The sequence below is a fragment of the Athene noctua genome, chromosome 22 (assembly GCF_965140245.1).
Source record: "Athene noctua chromosome 22, bAthNoc1.hap1.1, whole genome shotgun sequence".
In the NCBI taxonomy this organism is placed as follows: Eukaryota; Metazoa; Chordata; class Aves; order Strigiformes; family Strigidae; genus Athene; species Athene noctua.
The window spans coordinates 6,630,018-6,650,366 of NC_134058.1; the positions used below are offsets into that span (position 1 = coordinate 6,630,018).

The window sequence follows — 20,349 nt, forward strand, 5'->3', positions numbered from 1 at the left end:
ATTTTTTTTAAAGAATAAAACCCAACCAAATAAAATTATTTTTCTGACAAGAATTGATGAAGATGTTATCTGAAGGAGAAATATGACAGATGATTGCTGTCTCTGATGCCAAACCTTAAGTGCATTGCTTCAAATTCATTATGAGTTCTACAAAATACTCAATTTTCCTTGCATGACACAGACATCAGAACTGGATAGATGTTCCAGAACTGATCTCAGTAGTGTTGTCTGTGGAGAAATAATTGCATCCATACTTCCCCATGCATCCAGCCAGTGATCTTGCCAGCCCTCCTTGTGCCAGTGCTGTGCTGGAAGCAAATGCACAATTTCTCATCTGTGGTGGTTTTTTTTTCAGAGTCTCTGCCTTGTGCCTTGTAACAGTGAAACAGTGACTTCTGACACACAAGAAATGAGTTCTCACTTGTTAGCATTCATTGCTGATGACAACTGATTAACAGTAATATCAGTTTTTCTATGTTCTCTCCCGAGTTCTCCTCCATTGCAGAATCCTTTGCTACTAAGAACATTGTTGTCAATAACCCCCATTTCTTGCACAGGGTATTTCTAGGGATGTTAAATGTCCCTGTAATGAAGCACCTATTCTATTGATGTAATGAGTTTAACCAAGTTTCTTTCCCTTTCATACATATTCACACGACACAATGTTGTCTGTTCAGTGAGATAATTAGATGTGGAAGAGAAGCAGATACCCATTCAGCTGGCATTTACCAAGGCCTTTCTGTCCTGATGTGAACTGCTTCTGTGCTGCTGTCACTGGGGACTGGGTGCTGGAGGTGCACAAAGCCACCCCCTTTGCATTTCAGGAATTCTGAGCTCCCTGTCAGATCAACTGATCAGCAGTGTGGAGAAAATTAGTTGCTACGTCCTCATAAAATGACATGGGGAGACTTACAGCAAAGACATTCATCGTTCCAGACCGAGTGCTAATAAAGGTACGTTCGTTAGATGGACTTTTTATTGCACGTGGTGATTTGATGGTAACTCAACTGTGGTGTAATTAAGCTGCTTGTGTTACTGCATCAGAGGAAATTTCCTGATGAACAAATTTGTTTGGCTCCATCAATGAACTCCTCTGCGAAGCAGAGACGCTGTAACTGTATTGTCTGTGGCCGGGAAGCTGACATCAACCTGGGCTCTTCAAAGAAGGGATGTCACACAGCAATCTGTTAGATCTGAGATGAAGGGATTTAACCACTTAAAGTCTCCTGAAGTGTTATTTGCTTGAATTTTTCCTTTGAAAAAGAAGCAAGCATCCAGCTGAGATCACATCTCTCTTCTTGGCAGTCAAAAGGCACACAAGACCAAATCTGCCCCTTAGCTGGCTAAGGCTTTACCTGTGACAAAGCTCACAGGAAGCAAACTCGGATAAAGAGAGTGAATTTTCCTTTCTAGAGACGGCTGTCAGAAACACAGGTTTTCAGAGCTAATGATCATCCAAAAGCCTGCACAGAACTCCCACGGAGAAAGTGAAGGTCCATCAGAGCAAAACTACCCATGCGACCTCAGTCTGAGGTTGTCACAGTCACTGGCCATCGTTTGTGTTGCCTTTTGGTGGCCACGGGGCAGCTGTGGGAGCGCTGTACCCCTACAAGAGATGCTCTTTGCCGGGGGTGGGGTTTCCCATCAGCCAGGCTGCCAGGCAGATGACTCGGGTCTGGCAAGCCCTGAGGCTCTGGCAGAGTTCAGCGTAAATGCCTGGTGTGTTGAGAAAGGCTTGGCAGAGGTAATCAAGTTACCTGCTCTGGGTATTTTTTTTTGCCGACGGAAGTCTTTTCATACATATTTGAGAATGCTGCCATTGTTTTTATGTCTCATTAATCTTAAAGGAAGCTGAAACTTCCTGGTTAGCACACAGCCTGTGTTAGGAGTAAGCTCCTACTTACTAATGGATAGGATTGACTTCCCTCTCCCTTTCACCTTCCTCCCGCACTGCCAGGACAGTGCGTGCGCAGGTTTCATTCACTGCATGCAAGCACAGCACCTCTTAAATTGAGCTCCGGTGTCTTAACAAGGATCACATTATTCCCAATCCTAATATTTTTCCTTTTCACCTAAAAAGATAAGCTTTGAGTCTGGTTATTTGTCTGTTTTATTAGTAGTTATTTTCCATGTGGGGGCCAATTGCTGTAGCTGATGGACACCTGCAGAATGGGGGGGACCTTAAGGAACCTTGCAATTGTTAAATAGATTGTTAAATAAACCTCAGATTGTTGTGGTAAGCACGGAAGCCCAGAGGAGGAAATCTGACATTGGATCCTGCACAGGACAGGGCACAGCAAAGCAGTTGCCAGCTGCGTGAGTAAAATTCAGGTGAGCTGCAGTAAAGTTAATGTCATAGGAAAATTTCTGTACTTCACAGAGGGTCATTTAAGAGCAAAATGTACTGAGCTAAACTGGAGCACCCCTTGGCCTCCTGTTCAAAGACCAGGCACGGGTGTGCAACTGCACTGCTGACCTGCTCCCGGCATCTCACTGGGTGAGATGCTGATCGATGCTGAGCAGGTACCCAGCTCCCAAACCAGCCCAAACAAGAGCGCTTGCTTTCTCACTTTCTGTCTTTTAGGGACATGTACTGACTTGATCTAACGGCTGCAAGCTGTGAACAATGGTGTTAAATGAAGCGTGGCCGCTCAGCGTGTTGCGTAACCGCTGCGGCGCTGCACAGTGCCCCATATAGACCCACCAAACCCTGCAGAGAGCAGGCGGCGGGGGCTGCCCATCTCCCCAGCACTGTAGCTACAAGGCATGCTCCAGAAATCAAATAGCAAACAGGCTTTAACACTTTCCACTTTTTCTAGTTCTTCTTTGGGAAGCTTTCTTATACCCAGGGTACCCACCCTACTAATGAGTCCTTTACAACTGCGGAATACACATTTTCCAAGACTTTTGGGTGGGGCTATTTTTTGCTTTTCAGGAACCTTCAATGTGCTTTCCTAATCCATAATGGAACTGGAGAGAAGGAAAAATATGTTGTGATTTTCTCTGCAGCACTAAAACCCCTGAAATCTTGAAGAGCTAGAAAAGTTTTAAGGAAATAGGGGAAAGTGATTTTCAGGTACCCTCTTACTTTTTTTTTTTTTTTTAAATTATGCTTTAATATTTCAGAGCTAGATGCAGCCATGTGGTGGATTTTGCAGAGAAATTGCCAGTCAGCTCCGTGAGGGTTTCCCGGTACATGATCAGAAATACATGTTGCACAAGGTGGTGCAAGATGGGGCATCTATCACCTCTCTGGGCAACCTGTCTTACCACCCTCACTGTGAAAAATTTCTTCCTTGTATCTAGTCTAAATCTCCCCTCTTTCAGTTTAAAACCATTACCCTTCATCCCATCTCTAAACCCCCTGATCCAGAGTCCCTCCCCTCTTTCCTGCAGCCCCTTTCAGCCCTGGGAGGCCACTCTAAGGTCTCCCCAGAGCCTTCTCTTCTCCAGCTGAACCCCCCAACTCTCTCAGCCTGTCCTCACAGGGGGGTGCTCCGGCCCCCCGAGCATCTTCGTGGCCTCCTCTGGCCCCGCTCCAGCAGGTCCGTGTCCTTCTGCTGTTGGTGCCCCCAGAGCTGGACCCAGCACTGCAGGGGGGTCTCATGAGAGCAGAGCAGAGGGGGAGAATCCCCCCTCTTGCCCTGCTGCCCACACTGCTCTGGGTGCAGCCCAGGACAGGGTTGGCTTTCTGGCTGCGAGCACACATGGCTCATGTCCAGCTTTTCATCCACCAACACCCCAAGTCCTTCTCCTCAGGGCTGCTCTCAGTCCCTTCCTCCCCCAGCCTGTATTGGTACCGGGGGTTGCCCTGACCCATGGGCAGGACCTTGCACTTGGCCTTGTTGAACCTCATGAAGTTCACATGGACCCACTTCTCCAGGCTGTCCAGGTCCCTCTGGATGGCACATCCCTTCCCTCCAGCGTGTCGGCAGCACCACCAGCTCAGTCTCACCTGCAAACTTGTCCATGTCACTGATGAAGACATTCATTATAGGAATCCTTACAGGAAGGAAAGGTCTCATGAGAGGTGATAGCTTTCACAGTACAGGACCAGTTTAGCAGCTGTAAGTGTTAAATCTACCAGTTTCTTTGGACGAGCAAGGAGAGAGAGTAGATACAATAAAAGGATAAATCTGGGATTTTGGGGGCAACACTGGTCCCAGGCTGAGTGCCCACCCTGTGCAGTATTGCTGATGAGCTGTGCTGCCTGCAGCATAGGCCAGGGGACAGGACTGTGTAATTCCCTGGTGCTAAAATCTCTCCAGGTGTCCCTGGGCAAGTCACTTTGCCCTTCTCTGCCTCATCTGGCTGCAGAAGGGGGCTGGGAACAGCACCCGGCCCCACCTGGGTTTTGAGCTATCTGCGGGTGACTCACACGTTCTGCCCTGGGCTTTCTGTCGCTGTAAGCGGGCAGTGCTGCATTTCCATCTAGGTCATGGTGTGTTTTCCCAGCCGTGCGCTAACCTTTCTTCCCAGCAGGCTTCCCACAGAAAGCCCCGATGACTCATGGAGGCCCAAATTATCCAGAGCTCCTGGAGTCAGCATCCTTTGCCTTGGCAGAGGGAGTTTTTAAAACGAAGATGTATCAGCTGTGTCCGACTTCGCTGGGAGTTAACTCCCGGCCCCTCTGCCCCGCAGGCAGCCCTGGCTGGGGTTTACCCTGAGGGGCTCCAGCGGCGCGGCGGCCCTGGGGCGGGAAGGGGGGGCGAAGTGCCGGGCATCGCGGCGGCAGGTTCGGGTGCCAGCCCTCGCCGTCATTCCCCCTTTCCCTCGAGCACGTCGGGGAGCAGGCGTGAGGGGGTTAAGGCGGGCGGCTCTGGGCTGCCCGGCTGAGGCAGCGCTCCCCCGGGCCCCGGAGGAGCCGCCGGCAGCGGCCGCTGCAGCAGGGCAGCGGGAGAGGGAAGGGAGGGCCACTGCAGCAGGGCCGGGGAGATGTTACTTAACGGCCGCTCCAATCTCCTCCCCTTCGCCTGTTTTGCTGGGGGAAGGGGAGAGAGGGCTGTGAGGAAGGCATAAACCACGGGGGGGGGCTAATGCCGAGAGCTGGCCGAGCCCCCGGGAGGGGAGGCTGCGGGCTGCTGCCGGCGTCTGCCCGGGGAAGGAGCCGCGCAGCGCCCCGAGCAGCGGGTACCATCTTGGGCAGCGGGCGGCAGGGACGGGGGCGCCTCCGCCACCGGCTCCGTCGGCTGGAAGCCGCCTCCAACCTCCTGACGTGAAGCTTGGGCTAGGAACCCCGGAGAGAGGCAGAGATCTTCCCGGTGCTCCGGCATCCTCGGGCGGCGGCGGGAGGAGCGCGGCTCGGCATCCCGGCCGTGCCCGGGAGAGCCCCCCCTGGCTCCCCGAGAGATGCGCCCAAGCTGATGGACGAGGGAGCGGCTGGGCTGAGACACCTCAGCTCCACGAGAAGAACAGAGACTCGTATCTCTGCTGTAACTATGGCAGATACCCCAGAAAGGGTCAGTTCTCACTGCCTAATGCTCATCTGTGGCTGAGGCCCCCAGACCTGCCTAGGACGCACCACACAACTCCTGGAAGAGGCAGAGACAGGTCTCAATGACAATACTGGTGCCACCCAACTGAAAACATGCGTGCTGCTACTCCCCCTTGAAAAGAGAGAAAGGAGCATCCTCTGGGTTCGGGGAGAGGCGCCGTTGCTCAGTGGGGGTCTCCTCCTGCCTGCTGAGGATCTGTGGGGGACAGGAGGCTTCTCACAGCTGCCGGGCTCTGCCCCATGACTAACACAAAGGACCCGAAGAGAGCTATGGACTCCTCTCCGGTGACCTCCAGCTCTGCAGCAGGCCCCGTCACCTTCTCGCAAGTTTTCGGGCAGCAGTGCCAGCTGATGGAAGCAGGTAAGAGGGGAACGCGCGCATGTACAGCCTCAACATGCTACATCTCACCTCCTGGTCCACAACATCCTTCACCTCATCCCTCCCCTGTACTCTTTCCCAAGTTTTCCCCAGAACCTGGTGTTTTCCAAGGGGAAAGTTGTGGTGACATGTGTTGCATTTGCACACCTGCCTCAACTTCTCCCAAAACCACTTAACAGCTTTGTATCCAAACAGTTACAGCTTTGAGGCGAGGGTTGGGATGCCTGCGTCTTTTGGGTTAACGTGGACTGGAACTAGCCGCTTTTTGCGTGACAGTGGAGGTTACCTTTATGTTTAGATGTGTACACAACATCTATAGCAACTTTTCCAATTTCAAAACAATGACATTCAAAATGGAGGTTGATTTGCTGGTTTGGAGGGTGACTGTTGCAGTACAGAGCATCTCTAGGTGTGTGGATCTCTGCTTTGGTATTCAGTTCTACAAAAGTGTTTTGTTTTTTTTTTCCGTTGCTTTTTATAGCTGTTTGTGTTACTGTGACACCTAGAAGCTCTGTTGCTTTTCCCAATTGTTTTCATACATTTATAATGTCTCTACAGATGGGCCCGATTATCTGTTATTTGTGTCTTTTAGATATTCAGGAGGGAGTGTGTAACATTACTAATCCCAAATTTTCCATTTCTGACTCCTGTTTGTCTCACTTGCTCCGCACAGTCAGAGCACTGGTCCATTCAGAGCCCCAGAGCTCTGCCCTGGCATCCTCCTTGGTACCTGAGTTCCCAAGACTAATGGATTGGCATAATGAATTTTACAAGCCTTACTCTCTTTTTCCTGTCCCTGCTTACAGGTAGCTCTGAGAATGGATGTATTTATTTTACTTATGGCTGTGGAGAAAGCCTGGGTTCTTTCAATGATACCATGACACTTGCTCTGAACTTCTAGGCCTCATTTTACTTGAACCTGCTAGTACTTTCTTATTACTGTTTGTGATGGTGCATATATCTTAGAAAGTAAGTTTTCCAAAGCGTTCCATCCCTTCTTTCCTCTTTCCTCTCTTTTATCCCCAACCAATTCTGGTTTGGATTGTGGTGTTTCTATTTACATGGTGAGATCCAAAATATTATGTATTAGGGTTTCGCTGCAGATCTCTGTGCAACTTCTGTTGTGCCTGTTACAGTACTTCCACAGGGTGAGCTAGGAGAATGACTTGTTAATGACTTGCACTCAGTTAATCAAGCCTGTGATCATGCTGCTGCCTCCAAGGAAATGTTAGGCAGTTTTTCAGGAGGGTTAGGTATTAATCTTTTGTATTAAATGGCCTGAGACCAGTCCAAAGGCTGTGGATTCATTACGTCAGATGTTACACGAAGAGATGTATGAGAAAATCCTAGTCCTGGGTGAGCATTTTGTTTTCCAAACGAGTATGACCAAGCAGTTGAGAAAACAGAGGTGATAGTTTTAGTTTTGTTTGCTTTTCCTTTCCCTTTCTTACAGGGAAACATCAGAGAGGAAACTTAGGACTTGTGAGTCCCACCTCAGTAACTAAACCATGAGATTTTCTTCCTTCTGATGGATCCCTTTGGTAGGATTTTCTAGATGTCTCCTCAGGTACAAGGTGCCCTGTGGCTGCCATGATCACCACTGACATTCAAAGCAAATGAATAGATTATGTGTGTGCGTGATTTTAAATCAATGTGAGCTTTCTATTCTTACAGCAATAACAAAAGACAGCATAGCTGAGAGCAGAACTTCAGCTGATGTGTTTGCAGACACGTCTGTGTTCACAGGGCCTTGCAAATCTTGGCTGCCCAAGCTGTCTCTGTACTCCAGGGTTTTAATGTGGGCAGGAAGGATGCCCTAGGGAAACAGGAGTGGGGACAGGTTGGGGACACCAAGCTCCAGTTACCTAGTTGAGTCCTGTGCCCCTAACACATGACATTTGGGATAGAGCCATAAAAGGGCCCTACATCATGTAGGGCTGTGCAAGCACCTTTACAAACCACAAAACCAGGTCTTGCCCCCTGTGAGTATTCTGCAACAACAATTTCTGAGGAGCTAGGTGGAGTCAAGTTCTGAGCTCTACAGTCCAAATTTCACAAGCAAGACGTGTAGACACCCAGTACTGCATTGTTGTCGGTGGTGACATTTGTGCTTTTTGAATAACACTGCGATGTGCCTGAATGATAAAAGTCCTGGCCTTAATTAAATGTCAGACTGTGTGCCTGGAGAAATGCCAAACTCTAAATAAATCACAGTCTTGACAGCACAACTTTCGTGTACCACCTGGAAAGATCTCATGTTTTCTATGGCTTTGTTTTAAGGACTTTTTTCCTCCAAAGCACCTGCAAGAAGAGCTGAGGTCTGTTTGCAGAATATGCCGTAGATTTTGTGGAGCAGCATCTGTCCTTGAGGGAGAGAGCGGGGGGTGCCTGGCACCCCACTGCAAACGTGTGTCCCCTCTCCCTTAATGCTGCTCTTCAGTGACTCGCTCTGAAAAACAAATATGGAATGTCTTGACAGTTAACTTTTCGCCTGCCAGCTGCACGTCTTCGCCTTTGATGGAAGACTTGAAAAGTTTTTTGTGCGGCTGATTCTGCATAATTGGCTGATTATTCATGCATAGTTTTTGTAGATTTGCATAATACCCTAGAATGTACCACGGTAATCACAATATTAGTCTAAATGTTGTCATATGGGAGCCCTGCTCCAAAGCTGGTTTGCCCTTTACACAAGTACTTGATCTTTATTTAACCTCTGAAGCACTGTTTACTTGTACATTACATGGGATGCTATTTTTCAAAAAACATTTTGAAAATGTTTTCTATCTTCCTTTTCTACCCTACTGTACTGTTGCTGCTACCTTCCCAAGTTTAGTTTACAATGCCTCCCTAAGTTTGTTTCCTGGAATGTGCTCCTTGAAATTACCTGGGGTTTTTTATTTGCCCTGAGCACAGGGAATAGTGCAGAACGGAAAACTGGAGCTGGCTTAACCCCCTCATTTGGGAGTTCACTGAGAGAACCCCAATTTCCCAAGGCAGTACATCCTTGCTTTTGCAGGCATTAAATTTGCCTGATGCCTGAAAGGTCTGTCAGTGTCCCCTGGGCACACAGTCACCTTTCAAGGAGTGTAATTTCAAAAGAGGGACTATAATCCCTAAAATTGCTCATAGAATAGGGTTTTCATTTCATGGGCAAGCCATGCAGGTTGGTTGGTTTTTCACCTGCTCCAATTTAACTGCAAGGCAGGTGATTTCCAAAAGGAGTAATTGAGAAAGGCTGTCTTCAAAACCCAGTCCTAAATCTTTCTATCTCAGCTGAAAGTCCTATCTGCCAGGCAATGCTGGAGTATTTTTCTTGTTTGAATCATTAATTTGAATCTGGCCCAGACTCATGCTATAAATTTTGCTAATACCAAAACAGAAGGCTATAGGGTTTTTTTCCACTTGACAGTTTCTGAATTAAAAAAAGAAAAATTGTCTGAAAGATTTATGATTGGCACTACCAAACTTAAAAATGAGTGAGACTAAGAATTTGAAGGTATTTTCCCTCTGCCCTCCCATGAAGTATTGAATATATGGAGCGAGACCTGATCTCAAGGAGAGCTGAGGGCTCTCTTGAAGAATTAGGCTTAGCAGGGAAACCACTTACTTTATATGTGGGCATATTCCAAGCAACTTGTTTGGCATAATGCAGTTTTCTGGACTTGCTGCCATGTGTTATTCTCTGACTCACTGCTCCATTAGATTAATTGTCATTTTCCATTAATTCTTTGGCCCTCAGATGCTGCTGACTTGTTAAGATTCACTCCCCTCCACCCCCCCCCTTTTTTTTGCCAGTTAATTTTCCATTGGTTATGAAATTAGGAACTTGGTTCAAGATGTGACCAGAATGAACAAGAAATCTTAAGTAATTTGAAAATCATGCAGACTTTAAGATGTTGTCCTGAATCTTTAGCATATTGTCTTTTAATTTCATATATATTATGCAGTATGTGTATTTTGTATCCCACTCTGACGGTTGCTCCACAAATGGATGTGAGTTTGGTTTGGCTACCAAGTAGAAAATTACAGACATGATGCAAAGTTCTTAGGAGTTCTTCTATGGGAATTAATGTAATGTGGCTCAAAGGTTTTTGCCTTTCTCCCCTAGATTTGTAGTTTAGCTCTTGATCCAGTTCCTCCCAATAGGAATGTGAGGTAAGGGAGATGCAGCATTGTCTGTGCAATATATTTGTCCTGCAGCATGAAATCCCTGGGATCTCATCTGGTCTAGCATCTTATTGCAAACAAAATGTTGAATATATAACATAGGATTCCCTTGTCTGGTGCCTGAATGTGTTTTTTTTTTAAAAAAAAAAAAAGAAAATAGCATTTTGTAAAAGATCTGCTATTTTCCCTCTGATTTGGGTGAAGTTTTCCTCAGGAGCTGGGCTCCTTGAAGCAAAGGGTACAAGTCTGATGTGTGTTGAGTCTGAATAAAGATGTGCCTTGGATCATGAACCAGACCTAGAGCTCTGATGAATTATAGGTTGCATTTGTGTATCCATTTGTATGGAGATACCCTGTCACTAGATTTTTTGTTTTGTTTTGTTTGTTTTTCTTCTGTAAAGCACAGCTTGAGCAAAACTTTATCTTAAGACTTCAAAATACAGTGATGCTTCCTTTAGCATCTTCTCTGCATCAACAAGGTGCTTCTCTGAGTAGGTAAATAGGAGGGGAAAGAAGTGTACTTCACATTGAACAGCACTCGTACAAAACTTACAGCTGTGCTATGAAGTAGTGGCTCTCTCATGGCAGCACATATTGGGCAACACAACTCCCACCTCAGGGGTGGTGGTGATGAGCACAAGGAACTAACAGCCTCCTGGGGGTCTGAGCCTTGCTCCTCTCCCAAGCTGTTTCCAAGTTTTCCTGTCCTTGCAGATGTAATCTTTTCACCTCCCCTTGGGGAAGCTGCTCCCACCCTCCCTTGCTGCTTTGCACCAGGAGAATGCTGGCTAGGAAAAGGAGATTTCAGCAGTGTCAGCAACAAATGGGGAAACTGTGAGCAGGGGTCAGAGTCACGAGTGAAGCACCTCGGGGGGTAGCAGTAGCCCTGCTGTTCCTACTGATGCCCTAGCCAAGGAATAATTTGGCCCTTGATGCTGTTAGTTTTAATTTTTTTATTTTTTTTTTTAAACTGGAGAAGGCAGCAAATTTTCTTTGAACAAATCTGAACACTGAACATTTCCTCAAGGAAATGTCTTTATTTGTTGCATTGGACGCTATAGGTGCACTGACTTGCTTTTAAGTGAATACAAGGCATTGAGTCGGCAGCAATGCACTGCCTGATGAGAAAGGAAGCAGAGTCACAGAGCAGACCAATTTTCTAGTGCACAAGACAGGTCTAAGGGAAAACCAGCACTGACAGCCTAATAAAGGAGCAGAATCACAGCAGAGCAGAGAGGGTTTTTTAAAAATAAAACCACAGATCAATGCTTGTCTGTAACTTACTGCATTTCCATGTGGGACATTTCTCTGCCTAATGACTCCTTTATTGTCAAGTCCTTTGTTAAGAAAACTTTACTAATATCGTTGCTGACCTAGAGCATGCATCAGGCAATCAGGGAAGAAATTATGGGAAAATCTCAGCCCCTTGTAAGATGTTGAAGGAAATCTCTGACCTTTCAAAATGAGGCTGAGGGGATGAATGTTTACCATCTGTGCTCTCATAATTTTTGTCCCTTAGTCCCTTGAGCATTTTTCCATGATTTAATTAAACACCAACCAAACAGGATCTGGTTTCAAACTTTTTACCTGGAGCTGAAATGGAGCAGCATAGGGTTTCACCATCTTTCCAAAAGCTGAGGTTAGCAGTGCCCATCAGGCACTTGGGGAGCTGGGTCCCTCTCTTATTTTCTGCCACATAGGTAAATGAAAGATGGTTTAATGGGTTCACATCAAAGCTGCAATCCTTTCTGGTCCTGGGTTTCCTTAACTGCAACCCTGCAGTGAGCTCAGGCTTCAGATAGAAGCATATGAGCATTTGAGCAAACCTTTTGTGACAGCTCTTCTTTCCTCCCATGGACAACAAGAGAAAACAGTCAGCATAAAATCTGCTTGGATCAGTTGGTCTGAGACCACACAGAATCAGGGCTGGAAAACTGTTCCTTGGTACTTAGCGCATTAGGTTTCCTACGTGCATTAGTCCGTAATAAATTTTTCATGGTAACAAGTTGTTTGATTTGCTGTCCCAAGAGAAGATGATGTGTAGCAAAGAGACTTTGTTTCTAAAGATGATTGCAATAGTCTTGTTTAATTAGGTGCCACGGGATAGGTCTGTGCAGGAGCAGATTTCCTAGTTTTGGGGAAATGAGAAGCAGGAGCAGGTATCAGGTGAGTGGGGTAAGATGAATTCAGTGATCCCCAAGAGTCTGGTCCTCCTAGTTTGATAACCTTGTGATGCTCAGTGCGGGTATCAGAAGCTGTATGATTGCTGGCCAGCCCTGCAGACATCTGGAATAGAAAATTATTTCCTGCAGCCTTACAAAATTAAGGCCTGACCATTATTTTGTTGAAATTTCATGGCAGGAATGGGGATGCCGCTACTTCTCTTTTACTAAAACTGACTGCTCTTGAAGATTTTGGTTCCCTCAGGATGGAGTTATCATCTATGGCAGGCTTCAGCAGCTTGAAAGCAACCGGCATAAATCTGCGTGCTCATTGCTATGGTGCTTGAGAACATGTAGACAAGATCCCTGCCAAATTCCCATGCATGATATTGTCATGCTAAATAACCTTGTGTGCGTTGGTGTAGAAAGAGGTGTCATTTTTATTGAAATGAAAACCCAATTTTTCTGAGATGACAAGAAAAGTATTGGAAACAAACTACTCCAAAAGTCCTTCGAGTTTTGTGTTTTAGGGGAAAACAGGATAATCAGATTCTCTCCAGGGCCAGCTCCAGCACTAGGAGGAAAAGTCATTTACCTCTTCCCAGAAAAGCAGTAAGTAAAAATCCTCCTTGACAGATGATGTGCTCCTGCCTGAGCTGAATAGATTGAGGGGCCACAGAAATGAAATGGGAAGATCACTAATATTTTTCTTTTCCATCCAGTGGAATGAGCTGTTACTAGAAAGAAAAAAAAAAAAAGACATCTCTCTCTTTACTTTGTTCACTTGTGCTCCCCAGGAGGAAAATAACGATTAGTGCCTTGTGGATGGAGTTCACTTGCTATTTTTACCTTTTATTGCTTTACAATGTTCTCCTTTTAAACACAAAAATATTGTGCCATTGCTGCTTGCTCAGGAAGCCCCAAGTGACCCAGGGGTGCAGCACAGGGCTCCTAAGGGCAGGGGGGAGAAGACAATGACCAGCGAATATTCTACAAATAATAATGTGAAGTGCATGAGAAATTAATGGAGACTGCATTTCAGTCAGCAAAATGGGGTATAACAGATTGGAGGGTTTGTTATCTCTGAGTGGTTTTACTGGTTCGGCTTTTTTCAGTCTTGAAAAGCTCATGGAAATTGCGGTGTGTGGCTGAGATGATGGGTCGGGGGTCTCTTACAGCAGGGCTTAGCTGTTTCTAACAGCCAAATAGTAGATTGTGCCTTGAGGGTGATGGATTGTACCTGCTTGAAAGAGGGGAGAAAACCAGCGTTTTCCAAAAACGGAAATGTTGGGTGTCTGGGTATTTAAAAAGTGGGGAAAGCTGGACTTAGACTGCAGCTACATCTACATTTCCAGTGGTGGATTTGGTGCTGTGCCCTCCACAGCAGTACTCTGGATTTCTGGGATCTGATTAAACAGGTAGCAACAGCTGAGCGAGATGCTCAGTGCTGTGGGTCTGCCTCCCGCTCTCACCGTGGCCAGGTAACTCCCCTGGCACGTCTGCCCTGCGGGAGAGTCCCTTGTGCTGGGCAAATCCACCTAGATGTGGTTCATCTACTTAAAACCAGACCGGTACAGAGTAGCCACTGGGGGAGGAGGGGGCAGTGACTGTGGGCATACTATAAGTATGAAATTATATATATGTACCTACATCTATATACATAATACACAGCAGGAGGCGTTTATTCTTCAAATTGAGAGGAAAACTTTTTCCAGAGTGTTAGGACTGCCATATGCCATTAAGTATCTGACAACCCCTCCTCCCCCAACAACAGAAAACAGAAAGAAAATGCTGTAAATATTTCTCTTCGCATAAATTAAATATAAATTGTTCCCTGTCATCTCAATAGAGAGACTCAATTATTACAGCATCTGTGTAGTAACCACTTGCCAGCTGATTTACTCCTGATTAAATTATGGGTAGTGTTCATCTGCACTCCTGATGGACGAATTTGGTTTTGTCAATTAACATTCATGAGTAGCAAAGTATAAGGATATAATAATTCCTTCAAATTGAAAGCAACCATCGTATTTTTATGACACCAAAATAACGAACTGAAAACATGTGTATGATTAGATTTGCAACTACAAACACAAATTAGTCATCCTTTCCTTCTTTGGAGGTCTTTAATGAAATTTTAATGGCCATGCACTGTTGAAAGTAAAAAGGAAGGAAAGGCATTAAGCAAAGTATTTGCCTTTACTATGGCTTTATCCTGTTTTTTGATATGTTTTTTGGGATTTTTTATATAGCTAGCTGAGAAATGTGTGAGTGGATATTTTTAAATTGCCTGAATACTGATATGAAATAACGAAAGCATTTTACTAAAATATATTCAGGCCATCAACATTTTAACTGAGAATTCAGCTGAACTTTGCCTCTGTACTTTATCATTCCGACTAATGTAATGGTTGCATTGATGAAATTAAAAAAACATTTGAGCCTTTTCAAAACAAAACATTCCTACGGAGCCAAAACACAATAGTCTTGAACTATCTATATGTGATCCTGGCTTTGAATTAAATATATGAAGTTGTATGAGATGGGGAAACCATGTTTGGATTCCATTAGTTTTGGGAATGAAAGCGTAGTGTCATCAAAGCCCCGTGTAAAGAGAAAACCAGTTAGGATAAAGAAATCAATGGGGTTTTTTCCTGCTGAAAAGAAGGAAAATGTTGCTTTGTCCCAAGGGTCACAGCGGAGGGGTTGCAGATGAGGAATATTGCATTTTTGCAATATTGTTCTGTAAGAATTGATCCGAAAAGCACTTTTTAACAGCTCCCAGTAAAGCAGGTAGAGATGGTGACCTGGAGCAAATTGCCAACAGCCTGGTTAATTATACAATTCATTCATCTCGGTACAAGCCCCGCATTAGTGCTGCGCTGCCAGTGGGGGTGCGCTGCCTGTTGTGTTGAGAGTGAGTTCCAGGTGATTAAATTTATTTGGATTTCTACTATTGCTTTTTTCCTGATCACCCAATTACTTGAGCAATGTAATTATGCTCCGTGATCTCCTGTACATGTGCTTAACGTTCACCAGTGGCTTTCAGTGCCGTGATCCACTGATGGATGTGGGTGACGGGGACCAAGTGCTCTTGTTCCTGCTGCCTGCAGCACAGTATGTCCTGCCCTGCCTGCACAGAACTGGCTGTTTCTTTGCTAAGGAGGCCAAAACTGCTTTCAACTAAATGGTTAAGAAAGTAAATAAACTAAATTTCAGGAAATTCAGACTGTGTCTGTAAAGGCTGGGCAAAACAAAAGTCATCTGATGCTCTGAGTGTACACAGAGCTTGCAGCAAAATGAAACTTCATTCTCCCTGCAGCATCTTTCTGCATGGATATAAATAGTTTCTGCCCCTCATTTGAGCTTTTCCAGGTTATGTGGCAGAAGTGCTTATTATTAGCTTCATTTTGCAGACACCGAAACAATGGTACAGCATGCTTCAGTGGCTGCAAAATTTAATTCAGCTCAGCCTCAGATTTGCCAGAAATAGCCCTGAGGATTGCTGACTGATGGCGCGGTGACTCTGCAACACCTCCGGGAGAGGTGAAGCAGCGGGAGTGGGCAACGCAAAAGCTTAGGAAGCATCAGGCCATCCCGGAGCGATGGGATGTTCTGTTCTGTGCAGCCGGGGAGGGGAGAGGAGAAAGGGTCAGCTCTGCTCTTCCTCCAAGCAAGAGCCTGGCTTGAGCTGTGCACGGCAAGGAAAGTGAGCCTGCAGAACTCACGGGAATTGTTCTCAGTTCATATACCATTCTCCATCTGGTCCATGCCTCTGGTGGATGTAATTAATTTTTGCAAGCTGCCACTCCAGAACCCAGTTACGTGATATTTTCTGTAATGCTTGATCCAAACACAGCTATACCTGGAGGGGCTGGGAATTACAGGTAACAGCTCTATATTCCAGCTGCAGTTTGCCAAGCAGAGGAAGGCAGGACAAGTCCTACATACCCCTCCAACCCTGCTTAAATCTTCCAAAGCAGTGGTTGCCAGGATTGCTCTAATATGTGGAGGATCCCTTGGTTTTACTGGTCGGTGCTCAATATTTAAAGCTGCTTTGACAAACGTCTAACACAGAGACCTTGCATTTCCATGATAAACGGTACTTGGGTGCCCAACTGGGAGTGTGCAGGTGATTTCTATAGGCTTTAAATAAGGGTTTAATACTTTCCTGAATCCACCATAAGCTTTGCAGGGCAGGTGCAATGTGGTGCAAAGATACTTCAGTTACCTAAAATGAATTGGAAATATTGAGTGACCTGGCTGTGGCATCACAGAGCTCTGGGAAGGTTAATTTGCATTTTTTACCCTTATTTCCCAGCTGCTGCAGGTGGAGCTCTGAGCACCCATGCTAGCTCAGGTATTTACCCTGCCTCTGACATGCAGATTTGCACTCCAAGTGAATTGGAGTCTGTCTGCAAAGTTACCTCCTAATTTAGGGGTAGCACAGTCCTTCCGGGCATTTTCTGGGGATATTCCTTCCAGTAACCGTTAAAAAGGTTTACAGCTTCACTGGGTATTGCATTAGCAGGTTGCCCAGAGAGTTGTCTTATTTTCCCTGCTGTGGTAAAGATCTGCAGCACAGCGTGCCTGAAGGGCTCTGTTTAGTCTGGGAAGATTCCAGTTATGTGTCAAACAACAGGTTAAATCAATATGTCATTTTTATGATTGCAAAGGAATTGGGCTTCCTCCTTTTTTTTCATCTGCAGGCAGGTAATGATGGCAAAGGACTTTTTAAAATATAGCTCTATCCATTACTTTAAAAAATCTCACTAAATAAACCAGCCCTTCTCTCAGACACGGCTCTCCATCGATGTGTATGTGGCTATGGCCAGTACCCACAACTTGAATAATTCTGTTTTTCTAGAAAATCTGGTATTTTTAAAATAAATCTCCTTTCTGCTGTGGTGCTGACCCCCGGTGGCCGCTGTGCTGGTGCCTGCTTCTGCTGTGCCGGGGGAAAGCAGCTCCTTGAGCTGCCAGTGTAGGGATCCCGATTTCCTATCAAGCACCTGTTTTTATGTAAAAAGTTTCGGGAAAAAAAAAAATCTGTTTCTTGTATTCTGAGAGATAGCAAAAATGTTCCCAAAGAAACATAAAGCTTGCTTTCTGCCTTTCTTTCTTTCTTTTTTTTTTTTTTTTTTTTTTTTTTTTTAGTGCTGATAAGGTACTGGCTTGAAAACCCAGGAGCCTTCATCACAGATTCCTACAGATTTGAGTCAGGCTACTGGTGTGGGCAGCACCAGTTGGTTGTTTAAAATAAAAGTAGGAAAAAGACTTTCTGGGCTTGGATTTATGTTTCTAAATGTCCTCTATAAAGAGATGTAATTTCTTAACTGAAAGCTGAGATTTTTCTTGCTCCCCCCCCAAGAACACTGGCTTTAGTAAATAATGTGGTAAGTACAGCAAATACATCAAGAATTGTAAGTGTCAGCTTCCTGAATTGATAAGCTAGGAGTTGTTTTCAGTAAACAGCGAAATGCTGCTTTTGCAGATACAGAAAAGGTTTTATCTTCAAAGCAAACTGTAAATGAACCAGAAAGGTAATTTAACATTCACGATTGGTTAAATTTAATTAACTGCTGTAAAGATTTATACACATGTAGGAACCCCAGAAAAGGCATTTCGGAAGTGAGATTTTTCCATTAAGTTCTGCATTCTTATTTAAAAAATTTATATTCCTTAGAATCAGAGGTGGCTGAAATAGGTGCCATTGTTTCATGAGGTTCTTTCTACCATCTAATATCTCTTGTTCACCATGTGGCAGAAAACTAAGACGACATAATCTCCAGCTTTGATGGTGAAGTACACACAAGAAAGTTTAAAATACAAATTATAGTCTCAAGAATCTAACTGCATAAATCTAATTGCATCTAATGCTAATTATCATATTAATCTCGAGCATTTTACATTATTTCAGATACATCTAGAAGTCTGATACTTCAAATGTTGTGTCGTGGCAGCAGGCAGCCCTTCCCTCGGGAATGGGAAGGAGAAAATGGAGGAAGAGGCTTGAGGATGGAGATAAGGACAGGGAGGGATGATTTATCCATTACTGTTATGGGCAAAACCAGACTCAACTCGACTCATCTACCACCATTACTTAAGAGACAGAGTAGGACAATGAGAAACATTACTACATCTTAAAAACACCTTCTCTCGGCCCCTTCCTTTGCTCAAGCTTTCTCTACCTCCTCGCCCCACAGCCGCAGCAGGAGGGGGCGGGCAGGGGATGGGGAGAGCGGTCAGTCCTGCCGCTCCTGCTCCAGCGAGGGCTCCCTCTCACAGGGGACAACCTTCCACAAACTTTCTCTGTCGTGGGTCTCTGCTCCACCACTGACCTCCATGGTGGGGCGGGTGGCCCTGCTGTCCCACCATGGGCGGGCTGAGGGGAGTCTCTGCTCCGGCGCATCCCCCGCCCCGTCGTTCCCTTTCTTCCACTGACCTCATGTTTGCAGAAGGGTTTCCCTCACAACTCCACCTCCTCCTCCTCCTCTCAGGTTCCCTTGTTATCCCAGAGGTGGGTCTTGGAGCCTGGGAAGCTTCCAGAAGCTTCTGAGAGGGGCCATCGCTGTTCCCCTCTACCAAAGAGCCGGCCACAGCTCACCTAGACAACAATTAAGCATATATTTGTTTATCCGCATAAAACTGCAAATGGAGGCTGAAGCTGCTGTTTTGCCTTGTAGGTAGAGCAACTTTTTAAAGTTCTTTTTTCATTTTTCCCCTTCCCTTTTAGCTTTTATAACCCAGCTGGCCCCGGTTACCTGGGAATGCCCCAGCGCTGTGTGGCTGCACTGTGGGAAAGTTCTGGTTTCCCTGTGGAGAGAGGGATTTTGTTATGTTTAACTTTCATTGAGCTTGATAATGTTTCACTTGAGGTTTGCTGCTTTCATTCTTTTTGATTGAATTAGGGAATCATGGTTTCAAGATTGATGCTTCCCCCCCTCCTTTTTTTTTTTTTTTCCCTTGGGGAGTGTATTTTGTAGCAAGTTTAAAATATTTAATGACTGTAGAGAGTGACTGTAATCTTTTCTTTTAATAAAGGCTGAGTAGAAATTGTTGGGCTTTGATACCCGTGTTTGTGATCTTAAGCGGGGATTATTGGTGTTTTGGCTTTGTTATCTTTCCTTTTGTTGGGCATTTGTTACAGCTGCCAGTCCATGGCAAAATCTGCTTTTGCAAGTCTCGCTGTAGGGTCGGTAGGTTAATGACGGAAAGGATTTCTTCAGGGCACCACTGTTTTCATCTACAGGCTTTGGGCACCTTAAATGGACAAACATCCTAATCTGGCTAATGCTGCTTTCGTTTAACTTTGCACCAAAATTTTTGATTTACACAACGCCTGGGAACAGGCCAGGAGAGGGAGGCAGAGTACACTGCAAAGCAGAGCTCCCTGCGAGTTGGATTCAAATTTGTCTGAGTTTATGGATGCAAAAAATGTTTGTACTACATCAAAACCACAACCCCACACGGGGAGCAGCGTGGGGGCTTCCTGGCCTCCTTGGTGTCTCCCAGACATTGCTGGCCTCTGGCTGTGGCCGTACACTTGCCAGACGAGCTGCTTGCTGGGGGTTCTCCCGAATTTGCAGCATCACGTGAAGCTGTTCTGTGGTCCGGATAACCTCTCATCCACTCGTTCAGCCTGCAGTAATCCCGACTGTACAGATCTTGGAGTCAAATTCTCCTTTCCTGGTAGCTCATGATTATCCCAAAGAGACGGGATGCAGATGAATCTGGCAGATCCTAGGATGAAATCTAATTCCATGAGATGGTAGCTGTTTCAGGTTAGCTAATATGTACAGCTTTAGGTTCATTTCAGGGTAATTAGGCTAATGTAATGTAATTTGATGATTACAAGCAACAGCATTTGGTTTATCAAGTAGGCCATGTTTGGTATAAATCGAATGTGTCCTGAGAATATAGGCCCAAGAAATGTTCAGCTGTACGAATCATGTGGTGGTGATCTCACCTGCAGTAAAATCTCACCTGCAGTAAAAAAAAAAATTATTTTAAAAAAAAGAAAATCAAAGTTTGAAAAACAGAGCTTTCGTGTCTAGGTTTTTTTTCTCTGTTGTGAGAATTAGTTTCACGTGTCAAGGCATCCCAAACCGAATAGCAAAATCCAAAAAGAAAAATTAATCGCCTTC

The 20,349-nt window shown here is 45.3% G+C and overlaps 1 protein-coding gene across 2 annotated transcripts in view; it reads left to right on the forward strand.

Annotated features, from left to right (window-relative positions):
- Positions 1 to 895: 895 nt before the first annotated feature.
- Positions 896 to 20,349, forward strand: part of KAZN (kazrin, periplakin interacting protein) — a 233,839-nt gene continuing 214,385 nt past the window's right edge. Inside the window, exon 1 of one of the 2 annotated variants that reach the window (XM_074924904.1) lies at positions 896 to 953. Coding sequence is in view for 1 of the 2 variants with exons in the window: in XM_074924903.1 (XP_074781004.1) it covers positions 5,735 to 5,855 (121 nt within the window). In the remaining variant the exon portion in view is untranslated. Of the gene's footprint in view, positions 954 to 4,978; positions 5,856 to 20,349 lie in introns of those variants that run through there. The other variant, XM_074924903.1, reaches the window with a different exon arrangement.